At 38.1% G+C, this 14361-nt stretch overlaps 1 protein-coding gene across 1 annotated transcript; it reads right to left on the bottom strand.

Moving 5' to 3' along the window:
- Nucleotides 1-1524: 1524 nt before the first annotated feature.
- CCDC196 (coiled-coil domain containing 196) lies at nucleotides 1525-14288 on the bottom strand. The gene is given in 10 exon segments (XM_045901993.2): nucleotides 1525-1644; nucleotides 2223-2281; nucleotides 8317-8458; nucleotides 8822-8881; nucleotides 9608-9691; nucleotides 10107-10184; nucleotides 11854-11904; nucleotides 12599-12695; nucleotides 13985-14137; nucleotides 14239-14288. Coding segments are annotated over 10 exon segments (894 nt in total).
- Between the last annotated feature and the right edge of the window lie 73 nt (nucleotides 14289-14361).

Genomic DNA, 14361 nt, shown 5'->3' with positions numbered 1-14361 from the left:
ATACATCTTTACAGATTTAAATTAACCTTGGGGGAAAGAAAATTTTTAATTGGTTGTCTTACTTTGCTCATTACCAGAACATACAAGGAGTTCCTACAGACTTGGAAATGTTTTGTAACAAATCAACTTTCCCTGTATTGACATGATATAGGAAATTAATGACAATTTAGAGCAAAGAAAAGATCTGGAGAACTCAGGAACTACAGTATGATCCAAACTGACACAAGACAAGGTATCAAGAGACCCTGGGACTTTGCTATTAACCTGGCTGAGGCCTTATGCAATATCTGAGCCTCTATCTAACCCCAGGTGCTGTTAGGTAGTCAAAATGAAAAGATGAGTAAGACATAGTCCTGGGCCTCAGAGTTCACAATCTGGTGAGGGAGATAATTGGGTAAACAAATAAGAAATTGCAATATAATTCATTAAGTGTTATGATAAAGCCAAGACAGCCTGGAACAGTGATTCTCAAACCTGGCTGTGCATAAGAATTTCTGGAGGAGCTTTTAAAAAATACAGACGCTCTTGCCCTATCCCTAAGAGATCTTGATTTAAATGATCTAAGGGAGGGGCCCAGTGAATTGGTACTTTCAAAAACTCCCAAAGAGATTCTAGTATAAGAATTAGGATTGAAAATCACTGGGATAGGAGAAGGGCACCAAACTCAGCCCTAAGGACAAATGATAATGCACAGACAAGGAGAGAAGAATCAACTTTGTGCAGAGGCATGGAGATAATAGACCTCATGGTACATCAGGGGAATTGTAAATAGGTCTGTTGAGCTCAATGTTGTATACCTGAGCAAAGGGAGATACAGTGAAAGAGGAGACTGGGGACATAGGCAGGAGGCAGATCATTATGGTCTGTGAAGGAGTTTGGACTTTATACTAAAGTCAATGGAAAACCAGGAGGAAAGAGACATGATCTCATTTCTCTTTTAGAAAAGCACCTCTTTAGGTGGTGTGGAAGGTAGGGTTAGAGGGACTAGAAGTGGGAAAACCAATTAAGAGGCTGTGGTAATCTAGGCAGGAAAGATGGCCTGAACTAAAACAGTTGTAGGTTGAAGATAGGAAGGTAGAAGGTATTCAAGGAAAAGATAAGTAGGAGACAGAATCATCAGGGCAGGTGGACAAGGTAGGTGAGAGAGTAAGAGAACTGTATAGCTTATAATTTTCCTTATTTTGTACCTACTTTTGCTTATATGCTAGTGATGGATCTGCCCAGAATGAAACATTTCAAAGGTGGAGGGGAACAGCCTTTTATGGACTTGTTAACAATACACAATGTGGTTTGAATCTAGTCATTTCAAAATCAAGAGCTATCAAAATAATCAGAGACTGTTTTCCAATCCTTAAATGATGAAATTCCTGACATACTTAAGGTCAAGCATCTAACCTGCATTTAAACCCAATTTGGTGGGGACATGGTAAACAGCACTAAAGCAAAGGTTTGGGAGATTTTAATTAACACAAATGGCTGTGCCTAGACTTTAAATCTGGCCAAAGCAAATGGAGTAAAAGCCTTCTAATCCTTCAGAGCTTCATCTGGCAGTGACCTCAGAAACAAGAGCATCCCTCCTACATCATCAAAGTGACTTCCTTTAGTTCCTTGTTGTTCTGCGTAGGTCTTTGATTCAAGAATTCTCTACAACATAGAGGAGGAAAAAAAAAACAGCTAAAACATCAAGTGCCCTGGCACTCACTCTGCAAATCCCCTAAAAATATTAAATTAGAATGTATTAAAAAATAAATTCCAGAGGTGCCTGGGCGGCTCAGTCAAAAGCATCTGCCTTTGGCTCAGGTCATGATCCCAGGGTCCTGAGATGGAGTCCCGAATTGGGCTCCTTGCTCAGTGGGAAGCCTGCTTCTCCCTCTCCCTCTGCCTCTCCCCCCTGCTCATGCTCTCTCTCTCTCTCTCTCTTTCTCAAATAAATAAATAAAGTAAAATAAATCCAGGGGCACCTGGGTGGCTCAGTTAGTTGAGCAGCTGACTTTTGATTTTGGATCAGGTCATGATCTCAGGTCATGGGATCTAGCCCCATGTAGGGTTCCACACTCAGTGAGGAGTCTGTTTAGGATTCTCTCTCTCTCCCTCTCCTTCTGCCCTTCCCCGCCTTTCTCTGAAATAAATAAATCTTTAAATAAATTTAAAAATTCCAAAAATCTATACCCACTACCTATGCAAGCCTTTAAAATAATTTTGAAAATGAAAGTAATTCTTACCACATTAGATTCATTTTTGCTGGTAGTTGTTCCGCCTGTAGTTATAGTACTTATAGTACCTGGTGGGAAACATTAGGAAAATGGGAGCTTTCTTTGAGGGAAAAAACAAAACAAAACAAAACCTGGTTTAATTTTGAGTTGCAAAGCTACTAACATTCATCACACATTGCATACCATATCCTTGCATCATTGTAGGAATGACTCTGGTATTAGCATTAATGTGGATTTTCTAACTGTTGTTTTAGAAGATAACTTCAAGCAGTATTTTTTTTTTTTCAAGCAGTATTTTTAAAGTTGGAATGGCAAACCTTTTTCGGCTAAGGGCTCATGTCTCACAGGCAGAAGAAAATCATTTGAGGATTATATGCAAGTAGAAACAATTTTCTTTGAGAACCTACAAACTGTACATTTAATACAACTTTTAAATGAAGAAATGGGATGATAAATCATATATATATATATATATATCCTCAGATAACCCAGATACATATTCCATAAAAATGGCCAACTGTGGATAGTGGAGAACAAAAAAAAAAAGATAAAGGTGGGTGTGGGGACAAAAAAGAGGAGGCAAAGAGAATGACAGGCATAGGCTGAGATAGAGAAGGAGAAGGGGGCCAATAAAAAGGGGGAGAAGGAAGAATTGGAGGGTGCAAAACAGGCTCTGTAGGGAGTTTGTCCTAGGTCAGGATTGCCAGGATACCCAGTTAAATTTGGATTTCAATAAAAACCAAATAATTTTTTGTATAAGTATGTCCCATGAAAGGTTTAAGACATACTTATACTAAAAAGTTAACTATCCGCAATTCAAATTTAACTGAGCATCCTCTTTCTATTTGCTAAATATGACAACCCAATCCTAACAATCCTGCCAAATTTCCTAAGCGTGTAATACAAAAAACTTTGGAAGCTATTGTCACTCATTGAAATAATCATAATATTAATAAAGGTACAGTTTATTTTTTTCAACCTTCAGAATTTATATTTAGGAAAGAAGAATTTTATTCTCCCCCTGGGCTTCTGTGGGGTTTTATTTTTTATTTTTCTAAAGATTTTACTTATTTGTCTCAGAGAGAGAGCACAAGCATGGGGAGTGGCAGGCAGAGGGAGAAGCAGGCTCCCTGCAGAGCAGGGAGCCCAATGCGGGGCTTGATCCCAGGACCCTGGGATCAAGACCTGAGCCGAAGACAGACGCTTAACCATCTGAGCCACCCAGACATCCCTCTGTGGGGTTTTATAGGAAGTAAAAAAACTACTTAGTTTAGAAATTAACTTCATAACCTACTATTAGTTACTATAGTAACTATTACATAGCACTACAAACCATAAACCTAATTTTGACATTCAAAAAGTTCAGGTTGCCTCAAAGCTTTAAAAAGCCTGTATTTGAGAGCATTACTATTTATCAAGGACCCAGATTCAAGTTAACTGTGGGTTTCCACCCCTGCCTTTCAGCCTTTTAACTTAACACTACTATTTTCCTTTCAGCAGCACCTACTGAAGTATATCCCAGCCATCAGAAAGAGTCATACTAAAGTGAAGTAAAGGTTAAAGCCAGGAAGAATGACTTGCTTTGGGAAAGGAGGGAGTTAGAGAATAAATAAGGTCTCAAGAATATTCATTTCCCACTTCACTGGGCTTTCATCTGAATTTATAAGTGTAGCAAAATAATCACATCCAACCTTCAGCTTCTTCTCAAAAGAGCTCAAAAAAATGCCAAGAGGATGAGTTTGGTGGGGGGAGGGGGAGGGGAGGAGAAAAACGAAGTGTCAGAATCAAATGTCTTATCGACAGTTACGTTATTACCGAAGATAAACTTCTTTAAACTACCAGCAGGCATGATGGGAAATTCAGCTGAATTTAAAGATTACTTCTTGCCTGTACTCTTTAAGATAGGTGGATGCCAAAGGCCACGAACTGTTCTCTTGACCCTACAGAAGCCAGGGAAGGGCTGTTACACAGCCTGGGTCAAATTGTAATTTTACAGTGTAAATTTACACCTTCAAATGTGACCCGTCCCCAGAAGGCACACACTCGGTGTAAAATGTTTTTCTCTTCTATAAGACTAGGTGAGGCAGTATGCCAAACAGATTAGACTGACAATGGTAATGCTATAACCAGGGGCTCAAGAGAATTTGCAAGTAGGGATTGCTTAAAGTGTAACAAACTAATATTAACACAGGATTGTGTTTTGCCAATCAAATAGTTCACACTACTGCAACACAGCCAACCAGCACACCCGACAGGTGATGCGGGAGGAAGGATTCTTGGCAAAGAGCAGTGGGAGAAACCTTTCCTTTACTTGGAAATGTGCAGAACAGAAGGACCTGTACCCGGATTTGCGGGGAGGTATGTCCAAAACTACATTTCACCCTTTAAGACAGGTTTGTGAAATTCAATTCTTTTGAGACTGGAGAAAAATGAACCGTATCTAGGAACATTATTAAGTACTTAAACTTCAAAAAATCACCACCTTGTATAATTGTTCAACTCATTTTATAATTCAGTGTCCCGATTACCTGATTTATCTGTGGTGGAAAGAAACAGTATTAGGGATTGTGAAGGAAGTGGACAGTGGGTGTTTTTGGAATGGAGGGAACTGTAGTTCAAGGAGTAGAAAAACAGGTAAGGATTGTACAGCAGAATACTGAGTTTAGTAAGGTCTAACCAAGGCTTCCAGTAATACACCTCAGTGCAACAGATCACGGCAGAAAACATCAATAATTTTTTTTCATCTGATATATAAATGTAGCACATTTTGTCCTAAGGGTAATAGAAGACCAATCTCTCCCACAGTATATCAGGGTTCCTGAATTACCACTATTTGTAGACTAGAAGCCTGGATGTGATTGGTGCCACCTACTGGGATAAATGTAGAATTACAAACTGTCAACCCATTTTGAACTGTTTTATTACTGACCAAATTACCCTTAGGGAGTATGAGTCTTCGTTGGGAGTATTATACATTAAACAGGGATAAGTTTGGATTTAAATCATAGCCTTTAGAGGTGGAAGAGTCATGAGACATCCCATACTTCAACACTGCCATTTTCTGCACATTCTAGAAGGTGAGCTTTAGATACAGAATCAGAAGCCTGGCTTCTCTGAACTAGTTTCTTGTTTTATGATACCTACTCCACAGAGTCATTGTGAGCATTACACAAAACCACATGCTTTCAACATGCTCTATAGTATGTTTTGTTTTAGGCAAAGAAAAAAACTGAAACTAAATGACTTGCCCAGGTTATTTAACTGTTTAGCTTCAGAATAAGGCCTGCAACTCATATACCTGACTCTAAATGCAGTGCTTTTGCCATTAAAATACTGTTTCAAAAAATTTGATGGCAAGATGATTTTGAGTGGCAACCGAGATAAATTTAGGAGGTGCTAGAACACAGCATTAAACACTATAAATCACAGTGAAACAATTACTCCCTCTCCAATTCTTCAAATTTGATGGCCTCAAGGAGAAAGTTTCAGTTTGTTGCTGGTTTTCCTTAAAACTCTCTACATCTTGCTAATCTCACTTCCTAATAAAGATAAAACAGACCTCAGGCTTTAGCATCTGGTTAGAACATTAAAATTTTGTTTTTCAGTATCCTCATTAAGTTTACTTTCGATTATGGAAAGCTATATTGGTTTTTCATTGAAAACAGTAATATTAATTTTATTTTCCAGGGATGCATTTAAGAAATTAAAGAAGTCAATCTAAACAGAATATATTGAAAACAACAGACCAAGTGACACAGAAATTGGGAAACATGAGCACCACTAAACCGCCTCCCTATCATATCACTGTTGGTAATGGTATCTTAACATAATTACTTTAAAAATTCCTCTATGAAGAAAACTAATGCTTCTTTTGTTTTCTTTTCAATAATCAAACAAATAGGTCAAGATAACCAAAATCTAGGACTCAGATCCACTTAGGCGCAAACAAACCCAAAGATTTTGTATATGTGTGTGTTAGAAAATGAAACTGACCTGTAATCAGTGTTCAGTGAATGCACAATCAGTAAAGCACGGGACCGTGGGTCACACATGCCTGCGGCTACTTGCATTGGTGGTAACTAGAAATTTAGTGCCCTATCACTTAACTCTCCAGAGCATAAGAGGAGAGAAGAGAAAAGAGAGTACTGATGTGTGGGTTGTCCTAGTCCAAATTTCAAAGATCCAGTGTACTGGGAAAAAAGAAATGCCCTAAGGTGACTGAATCGAATGGAACCCTTCACTATTTACTAATCTTGGCTTGATTTGAATCTGGAGCTAAAAGATTTTTAACTCCTTACTCTAAGATCCCTTGAGATGACCTTCAGCTAATTTTAAACAAAGTAAAACAAGGATCTGTCCTCCTTGTACCCTCCTCTCCTCCAGCTTTTTAATTTATTCCTTAATGACTTATTATTGCTTCTGGTTGTATTCTAGGTTCTTGCTTGAGAAGCAAATCTCAAGCTTTCTGCTGTCCAATTCAAATCAAAACAACAGTTAAAAGAAAAAATATGAGTGTGTGGGCGGGGGGGCTGCCTGGCTGGCTCAGTCTATAGAGCATGTGACTCTTGATCTTGGGGTCGTAAGTTCAAGCCCCACAATGAGTGTAGAGATTACTTAAAAATAAAATCTTAAAAAAAAAAAAAGAAAAAATATAAGTAGAACACTGGCTAAAGGATGGATGGTCGATCCAGCCTTCTAGATTTTGTAAATTTTATATATGAATCAAGTTAGACTGACAGTGCTATGTACCTGGACCAAATCATCTTGAACTGACCCATTGCTTTTTAAATTTTTCAAATTAATATTTTTTTATTAGATTGTGCCAACAAAAAGATAAGAAACAACCTAGAAAATTTAGATTCTGAATTCATTTTAGAAATATTATTGAGAACATTAGCTACTATAACACATATAGAATGTCCTGTCTCCATGGAGGAGAAATTTCTCTCTGGTCTCAGTACTAGTAAAAGCTATATTCTTGAGCAATTGATTTATTATTATTTTGTGGACACCATAAATCTATGTTTCTTTTTCTGGGAAATCCAGAACCAAGTTTGAAGCCTGCTTCTACCAACTATATAGTACTTTCATTATACATTTTCATGTATTTACCTGGCTTCAACTTATTTTTCCTTTGGCTTGATTTACTCATCTATTTATTTAATCTTATGTGCTGTGTGTGATTTTATCTGCTGTTCAAGCCCTTTATGGAATAAGATTGAGAAGAAATTAGAGATATACAGGGGCACCTGGGTGGCTCAGTTGATTAAGCGTCTGCCTTCGGCTCAGGTCATGATCCCAGGATTCTGGGATGGAGCCCTGCATTGTGCTCCCTGCTCAGCAGGGAATCTGCTTCTCCCCCTCCTCTCTATTCTTGCTCTCTCAAGCTCTGGAGCTCTCTCTCTCAAATGAATAAATTAAAATAAAATCTAAAAAAAAAGAAATGAGAGATATACATACTGATACTGTTACTGATAAAATATTGTCATCCCCTAACCATGATTTCTCATTGAATGTGTTTTCTTTAAAATATAGATTTCAGATTCATAGATCCCTGAAAATTTAAGAACTCTTTCTTCTGCCCCTCAGAAGCCATTCCTTTATTTTTTTATGGTAAACTATACAATTTCCTCTAATGATGCCATAAATTCTTTGGGGGCAAATGCTGAAAATCTCAGAGGAATATCTGGATTGGTGAAACTCACAACCATTGTCAGAAGTCTATCTCTTTGGCTTTCTGTTCTGAAGTAGAGTCTATTCCAACAAGATTCATGAGATCAAACCACAATAATTCCTAGGAAAGGGGTGCAAGTGGGGAGGAAACTAGTATTTTTTCAGGGGTCAACTTTGTACCAACTACGTATACTAAGTACATAATATGTAACTTAGTCTTTACAAAAGAAAATTTCATTTCCTCCAGAGGAATCCTTATTTTACAAGAGCTTCTGAGTAATAATAATGATAGTGATAAAATTTATTAGATCACTACTAACATGTAACTTATGGTGTGCCAGGCATTGTGTTGATCACCTCATAAGTAATGGAATTTTCACTGTAAAATAAAATAAAACCTCAAACTGTGTACCTATGATACTCCACCTACCTCAGGACCCAGGAAGATTAAAATATGCTTGCTTTGTTTCCAAATTCTGCTGTAAGTACAGGGATAATTTCAGGTCATTGGCCTTCTGGTAGTTCTTCAAGGCTTCAATTCTCAGCTCAATCACTTTGCCATTAAAGTCATTCTACAAGACAACATTTTCACAACTACTCATACAGTACAGGCTTCTCTAAAGCACTTGTAACCTGATCCTTTTTACTCAGAAGTTTAAAATCATCCCATTCAGTCTTTAAAGCTGGGCAGAAAGTATTTGTGATTCCCCACCCCCCCATTTCAAATAGAACAAAACCAAGACTATAGGGGGGAAAATGTATTTAAGTTATTCAATGTGAAGCTGGAGACAGGTCTCTGCAGCTATCTCCCCATGAAACATTTTCTTTTAGCAGAATACAGATGAGGGAATTGGGATGAATATTACAAAACTAAAAAACTTTACATTGTCTGAATGAAACTGCATCCCATGTTCAACTTTGGAAGATCTTAGTACCTGAAGGATGTTGGCTTGTTCCTGGTACCTGACCCATTCCATTTTCCTCGGTTGCTTTTCCTGGTGGAAGAAAGAGCCTCTGGGTGACAAAGTAAATTGAGATCAGAAATCAGTGTTCTCAATATCCTGCAAAGACTTTATAGCAAAAGCACAGTGTCATAGATTCACTAATAAATTGGTTTCAACTCTTTAATCCTTTTAGTAGGGCCTCACCTGTATAATCCATCGCTCCAAATACTAAAGGCTAAATTAATAGAAGCATTTTCTCTGAAAAAGTTTGTTGTGGGAAGATTAGATACAAGCGTAATACTTTCAAATAAATGTTCAAAAACAAATTAGCTATTATTTTGACATCACATAGTTACTGTTGAGTTGTCATTGTTGGTATAGTTTCTCCTACTTTGCCCCCGCTAACGTGATGTCCCAGAAATTTGCAGTGTCACTCTAACTCAAATATAATATCCCAAGGGAACCAGATTTCCTATAAAATTTGTATCAGTTCAGAAGCACACTGTAATTTAGACAGATTACTGCTACATTAAAAATTTTAATCTGGGCGCCTGGGTGGCTCAGATGGTTAAGCGTCTGCCTTCGGCTCAGGTCATGATCCCAGGGTCCTGGGATCGAGTCCCACATCAGGCTCCCTGCTCCTTGGGAGCCTGCTTCTCCCTCTGCCTCTCTCTCTCTCTCTCTCTGTCTCTCATGAATAAATAAATAAAATCTTTAAAAAAAAAATTTTAATCTATCAGCTCTAAAAGCTACTACCATTCAGAAAGATCACACTACCTTCCTTTTCTCCTTCACTTTCTCTGCACATGATGTCTCCAGTTCATTTTTGGTCTTCCTAGGTGATGAGGGGGTTTTGGGAACCTGAGATAAAAGAAGAGAGCTAAAGGAATAGAAGGTCCCAGAAAAGAAATGCAATGTCTCAGCGGTCAGTAAATCCAACATAACCTAAAGGCCAAATCCTAACTATCTGCCTACCCAAATTAGCCCTGATTGTCAACAGGCTGTTTCCAGCAATGTGGCATCAACAACTTGAAATTCTTTTTTTTTTTTAAGATTTTATTTATTTATTTGACAGAGAAAGACACAGCGAGAGAGGGAACACAAGCAGGGGGAGTGGGAGGGGGGGAAGCAGGCTCCCCGCAGAGCAGGGAGCCCGATGTGGGACTCGATCCCAGGACCCTGGGATCATGACCTGAGCTGAAGGCAGTCGCTCAACCGACTGAGCCACCCAGGCGCCCAACAACTTGAAATTCTAAGTGCTCTATAGTCCACTTGCCTTCCCATCCTGCAAGTCTGCTTTGTTTTTTATCTGCGGTGCTTTTTGTTGACCACCAAGTTCTTCTGTGTCGAATGTCTGTAGAGAGACATTTTGGCAAAGCTTTAAATTAGTGGGAATTAGTGAGGGAAGTGGAAAACCAACATAAGTCAAAGCTTTTGGTTTCTGCCAGTCAGCAACCTGTCAGGGTTCAACATGAAAAGTGTACTACCAAATGGGGTTCAGAATGGAACAAGCCCTTCCATTTGGTCTTGAGTATACCTTATAATAATAAAACCTATTAACGTACACTTATTATATGCCATCACTACTGTAAGCTACTTACACATTACTTATTTACAATACTTTACTGCATTATAAACTTTCTCAATTAACCCTCATAGGACTATTTTTATTTCCATTTCATAAATGAGAAAAGAGATTTGGAGAGGCTAAGTCATTTGTTTAGAAGAATTTGAATGAGATCTTGTAGACTCGGAAGCCTATGTTCTTAACCACTGGGCATACCGTTCTCTTTCCATTTCTCACTGTCTAAAATTATGAGTAGGGAAAGCCAGTCACTAGCTAATAAATGTGGACATCGCTAATAAATGTGGACATCGCTTATAAAAAATCCTTTGGGAGCTTTGGAGAAGCTGGATTTTGATAGAGGATTTGTGCTGGCATATTTCTTATCACAAGGACTCAAAACCTCAAGAACTAAAACTGACAATTCATAGAACTGATTTGTAGCTGCCTCTGAGAAGTAGGACTAGATCTCAGGTCAAGATGCAGGGCTTGATGCTATCCTGATTATTTGTGGAAAGGTCAGATGAAAAAAACAGAGATCACACCACACACTGTTTATATCGCAAGACACAATCTGTTCTTCTAGTTTTATAGTCTGTGAAAAAGCACATGGATCTCAAGGACTTAGTCCACAACGGAATTTCCACCCCCCACATGGTTTCCCAGCAAAAGGCCCTATTATTGTGTTTTAAACAATGAAGTGATCGTTGCAAAATCATAGGAGAATTAGAATTATATATTCATACATTCATTCTTTCAACTTACATTTATTGATTGTCTACTATGTTCCAAGCATTGTGCCACATGCTAGGGATTCAGAGATGAACAAAGCAATCAAGAAACTGGAGGAGGTTGTATTCCAGAGGGGGTCAGGGAGACAAGAAACAAGTAAAATAATAATAATAATAAAGTAAAAATAATAAGCTTAATTATAAAGAGTGCTATGGAGGATATGAACAGGGTTCTATAATAGAAAGTAAGAGGGGGTGCCCTATTTTAGATGGAGTAAACAAGGAGGGCCTCCCTGAGGAGGTGACATTTAAGCAGAGACCTGAAGGATGAGAATGAGCCAACCAAAAGAAAATAGTATTACAGGCCAGGGATAAAACAAGAGCAAAAGCCTTGAGATAGGAAAGGTCTTGGCATGTTTGAGAATCCACAAGGAGGCCAGTGTGGTGGTTGCATAGAAAGTAAGGAGAGGACTTCTTTGAGAGGAGAGAGGTAGGCAACAGCCATATTTTGCCACAATAAGGAGCAGCTATAAATGGTTTCCATAAGGAAAGTGACATGATTTGATTGTTTCAAAAATACCACTTTGGCTGCTGTGCAAAGAATGGATTGGAATGAGGCATGGGTGGAAGCAGGGACATGACAAATGAGAATGGGGACAAGAGGAAAGGGAAGTTCTTTTCATTAGGGTCTGTAAGATAATACTATCAAGAGATCCTTAGAGGCACACCTTGTTCCATAGCATCTCCATTTCCTTCCGAAGCATCTTGTTTTTCCTTTCCTGTTGGAGAGGGAAAAAACCAAACAAACAGAAACGTGTTTGTCCAGTCATTAAAGTGAAGTTGGAAGAAATTATTAAGTAATGAGGGGAAAGGGGTGGGGATGCAGGTATATAGCAAACCATAGAGGAAGGCAATAAATAAGTCTAGCCCAAAATCCAGGAACATGAGAGATGAGCTTGATGATGATGATAGTACAAAAATAATAACAATTTTGAATAATAACTATAATTATGGTAATTGTAATATGATATCAACAGAAATGAGTTCTTCACACAACACTTAAGATATTCTGATCATACTGCAATTTCTCTGGGGTGCAGACCACTAATTTCTAATTTTTAAGATCCTTCACCTTGTTGGTTTTTAGAAATCTTATGAGTCTCCCAGAGCAAACTATTTCTTTTATTTTACTTTGGTATTGTCTATTCTTTATGAAATATGAAGGGTTAATATGCTTGTATTACTAACCCCTAGATGAAAAGTTTTTAAAAGTCAAAGAAATAGAATTTTTGCTAGTTAGTTCTGAGCCTGCCCAACATTTCATCTGATTCCTTTCTAGATCAAGGAGATATGAGTATTGGAGCCTTAGATGCTAGAGATGAGCTCTCTGTCTTTCCTTCCACATTTGATGATAGCAATTGAATTGAGCCTTCTACAGGAGGCCATTCCTTGGAGTGTCCACCAGCCTCTTACCAGATTCTGCTTCATCTCTTCTGCTTCCTTAATGAGCTCCATGACTGAGGATTCTTCATTCCCCTTCCTTGCCATGATCTGCCTCATGATCTGCAAACTGGAAGGAAGAGAAAGACATCACAAAACATAATACTTCCTAAAGAGTAATATTACTATTCTGTAAGCAGTCAGAAAGTACATCACCATGGGAATGAGATGGGTGCTAAAATCACAGGAGTTTTAGAATTCCTTCTGGACATAGAAGTTCTCTATAGGATGATTTTATCCCCAATCAACATTTGCCTCAGCTATGTCCTTTATAATGAATTTTGTGTTCAGTAATGCTCAAAACTTAGTCTCTGGCAGCCAGTGAGGCTCTTCTTCACCCTTTCAGAAAAATGTTTTGGTGTATGGCTTTTGAAGTAGAAAGGATGATTTTGCCCCTGTGAAGAAGGAGGTCAAAGAATCTGTTGTCTTCAGCATAAACTCCAGAATTATGCCCTACCTCATCTCTGTTTATATTGCTTCTTTATAAAAAAAGACATTTGAGTTAGTTGGGGAAACCCCTTATATCCTTATGGTAGTTCCCAACATACAATCCAACACATTAAGAAGTTTCTAATAAAATCTGAATCAATACCAAGTAAGTAAAAGACTTACTTTATTCTTTAAAGGCATTAACTTAAGTTTATGTTTATTATACTTTTTCCTCCTTAATTATAAGCAGAGAAGCAAACTTTGTGTTCTCTTACCCTAAGAGAAGTTTCTTTCTGCATTGTAAGCAGCTGGTGCTTGACCACAACTTTTTGCCTGGCTTTTGTTCTCCAAAAGTCTGAGCTCCCTGAGATGGTTACAGTAAGGGTAGAGAATGAAGGTAGACCCATTAAGGTGAGATTATCTGAGACTAGAAACGAAACAGAGTTGGTGGGTCTCAAGAACAGTGAATGCCCTAGATAAGAGTTGAGATTTTATATGCCTAGTATATTTAGAGAAGCCAGACCCTAAATCCAGAGGACTCCTAGGCCCAGAAGATTTTTTCTCTTTCACTGCTTGGCATGAGAAGAAGAGAGTCATCTATCCTAAAGTGATTCCACAAAAATGAATAAGGAGCTATCAGTGTAACCATGATAGACTGAAATACTAAAGGCTCTTTTCTGTTTCTTAGGTGGGCATCTTAAGGAAGAAGAGTAGTAACTGTAGCCCCTTGATATGAGGGCTGAATCATTTTTAATTTTACTAAAATAAAACAAAGGATTACTTGCCACTGATTTTGTGGTTACAAATTCTTTATCTATTATAGCTAAATGTCTAAATCTTTTTAAAAATGTAAATAATCATTGTTAATCCTCTGGATTAAAGTTCTCCAGCCTTTTCCCCTCTAGGAAACCCTGAGTAGAGAGCCTTTACCTTCTTTGCTTTTCCTCTAAGTTAGACATCAACTTCTGGAATAAGAGATTGTTCTTATCTTCAAGAGGTTTTAGCATCTCTAGCAGTTCCTGCTTCCTTAGCTTTAAGTCCTCATTCAATTCCTTCAAGTAGTTGTCATCTATTTTAGAACATCTGTGGGAAAAATAATATTTGCCTTTAGCCTAAGTTAATAATAGAGACCCTCCTCTTCCCTCTGGATAGTTACCATTTGGCATCTTCTGTCCATGACTCACCTTGTTTTTGAGGGCAAGTAAGATCCTGAAGGGTTTGAACCACTTGTCATCTTGAAGGGAATTTTCTACTCTAAGGATAGAGAGATCTTCTTGGAAGTATGTGCCTTCTTGTTCCATTCAGTT

The sequence above is a fragment of the Mirounga angustirostris genome, unplaced genomic scaffold (assembly GCF_029215605.1).
Source record: "Mirounga angustirostris isolate CCGP_5_RB_7025 unplaced genomic scaffold, mMirAng1.0.hap1 SCAF_9, whole genome shotgun sequence".
Taxonomy (NCBI): domain Eukaryota; kingdom Metazoa; phylum Chordata; class Mammalia; order Carnivora; family Phocidae; genus Mirounga; species Mirounga angustirostris.
The sequence above is the reverse complement of the archived record's forward strand: the minus strand, read 5'-3'. Positions and strand labels throughout refer to the sequence as shown.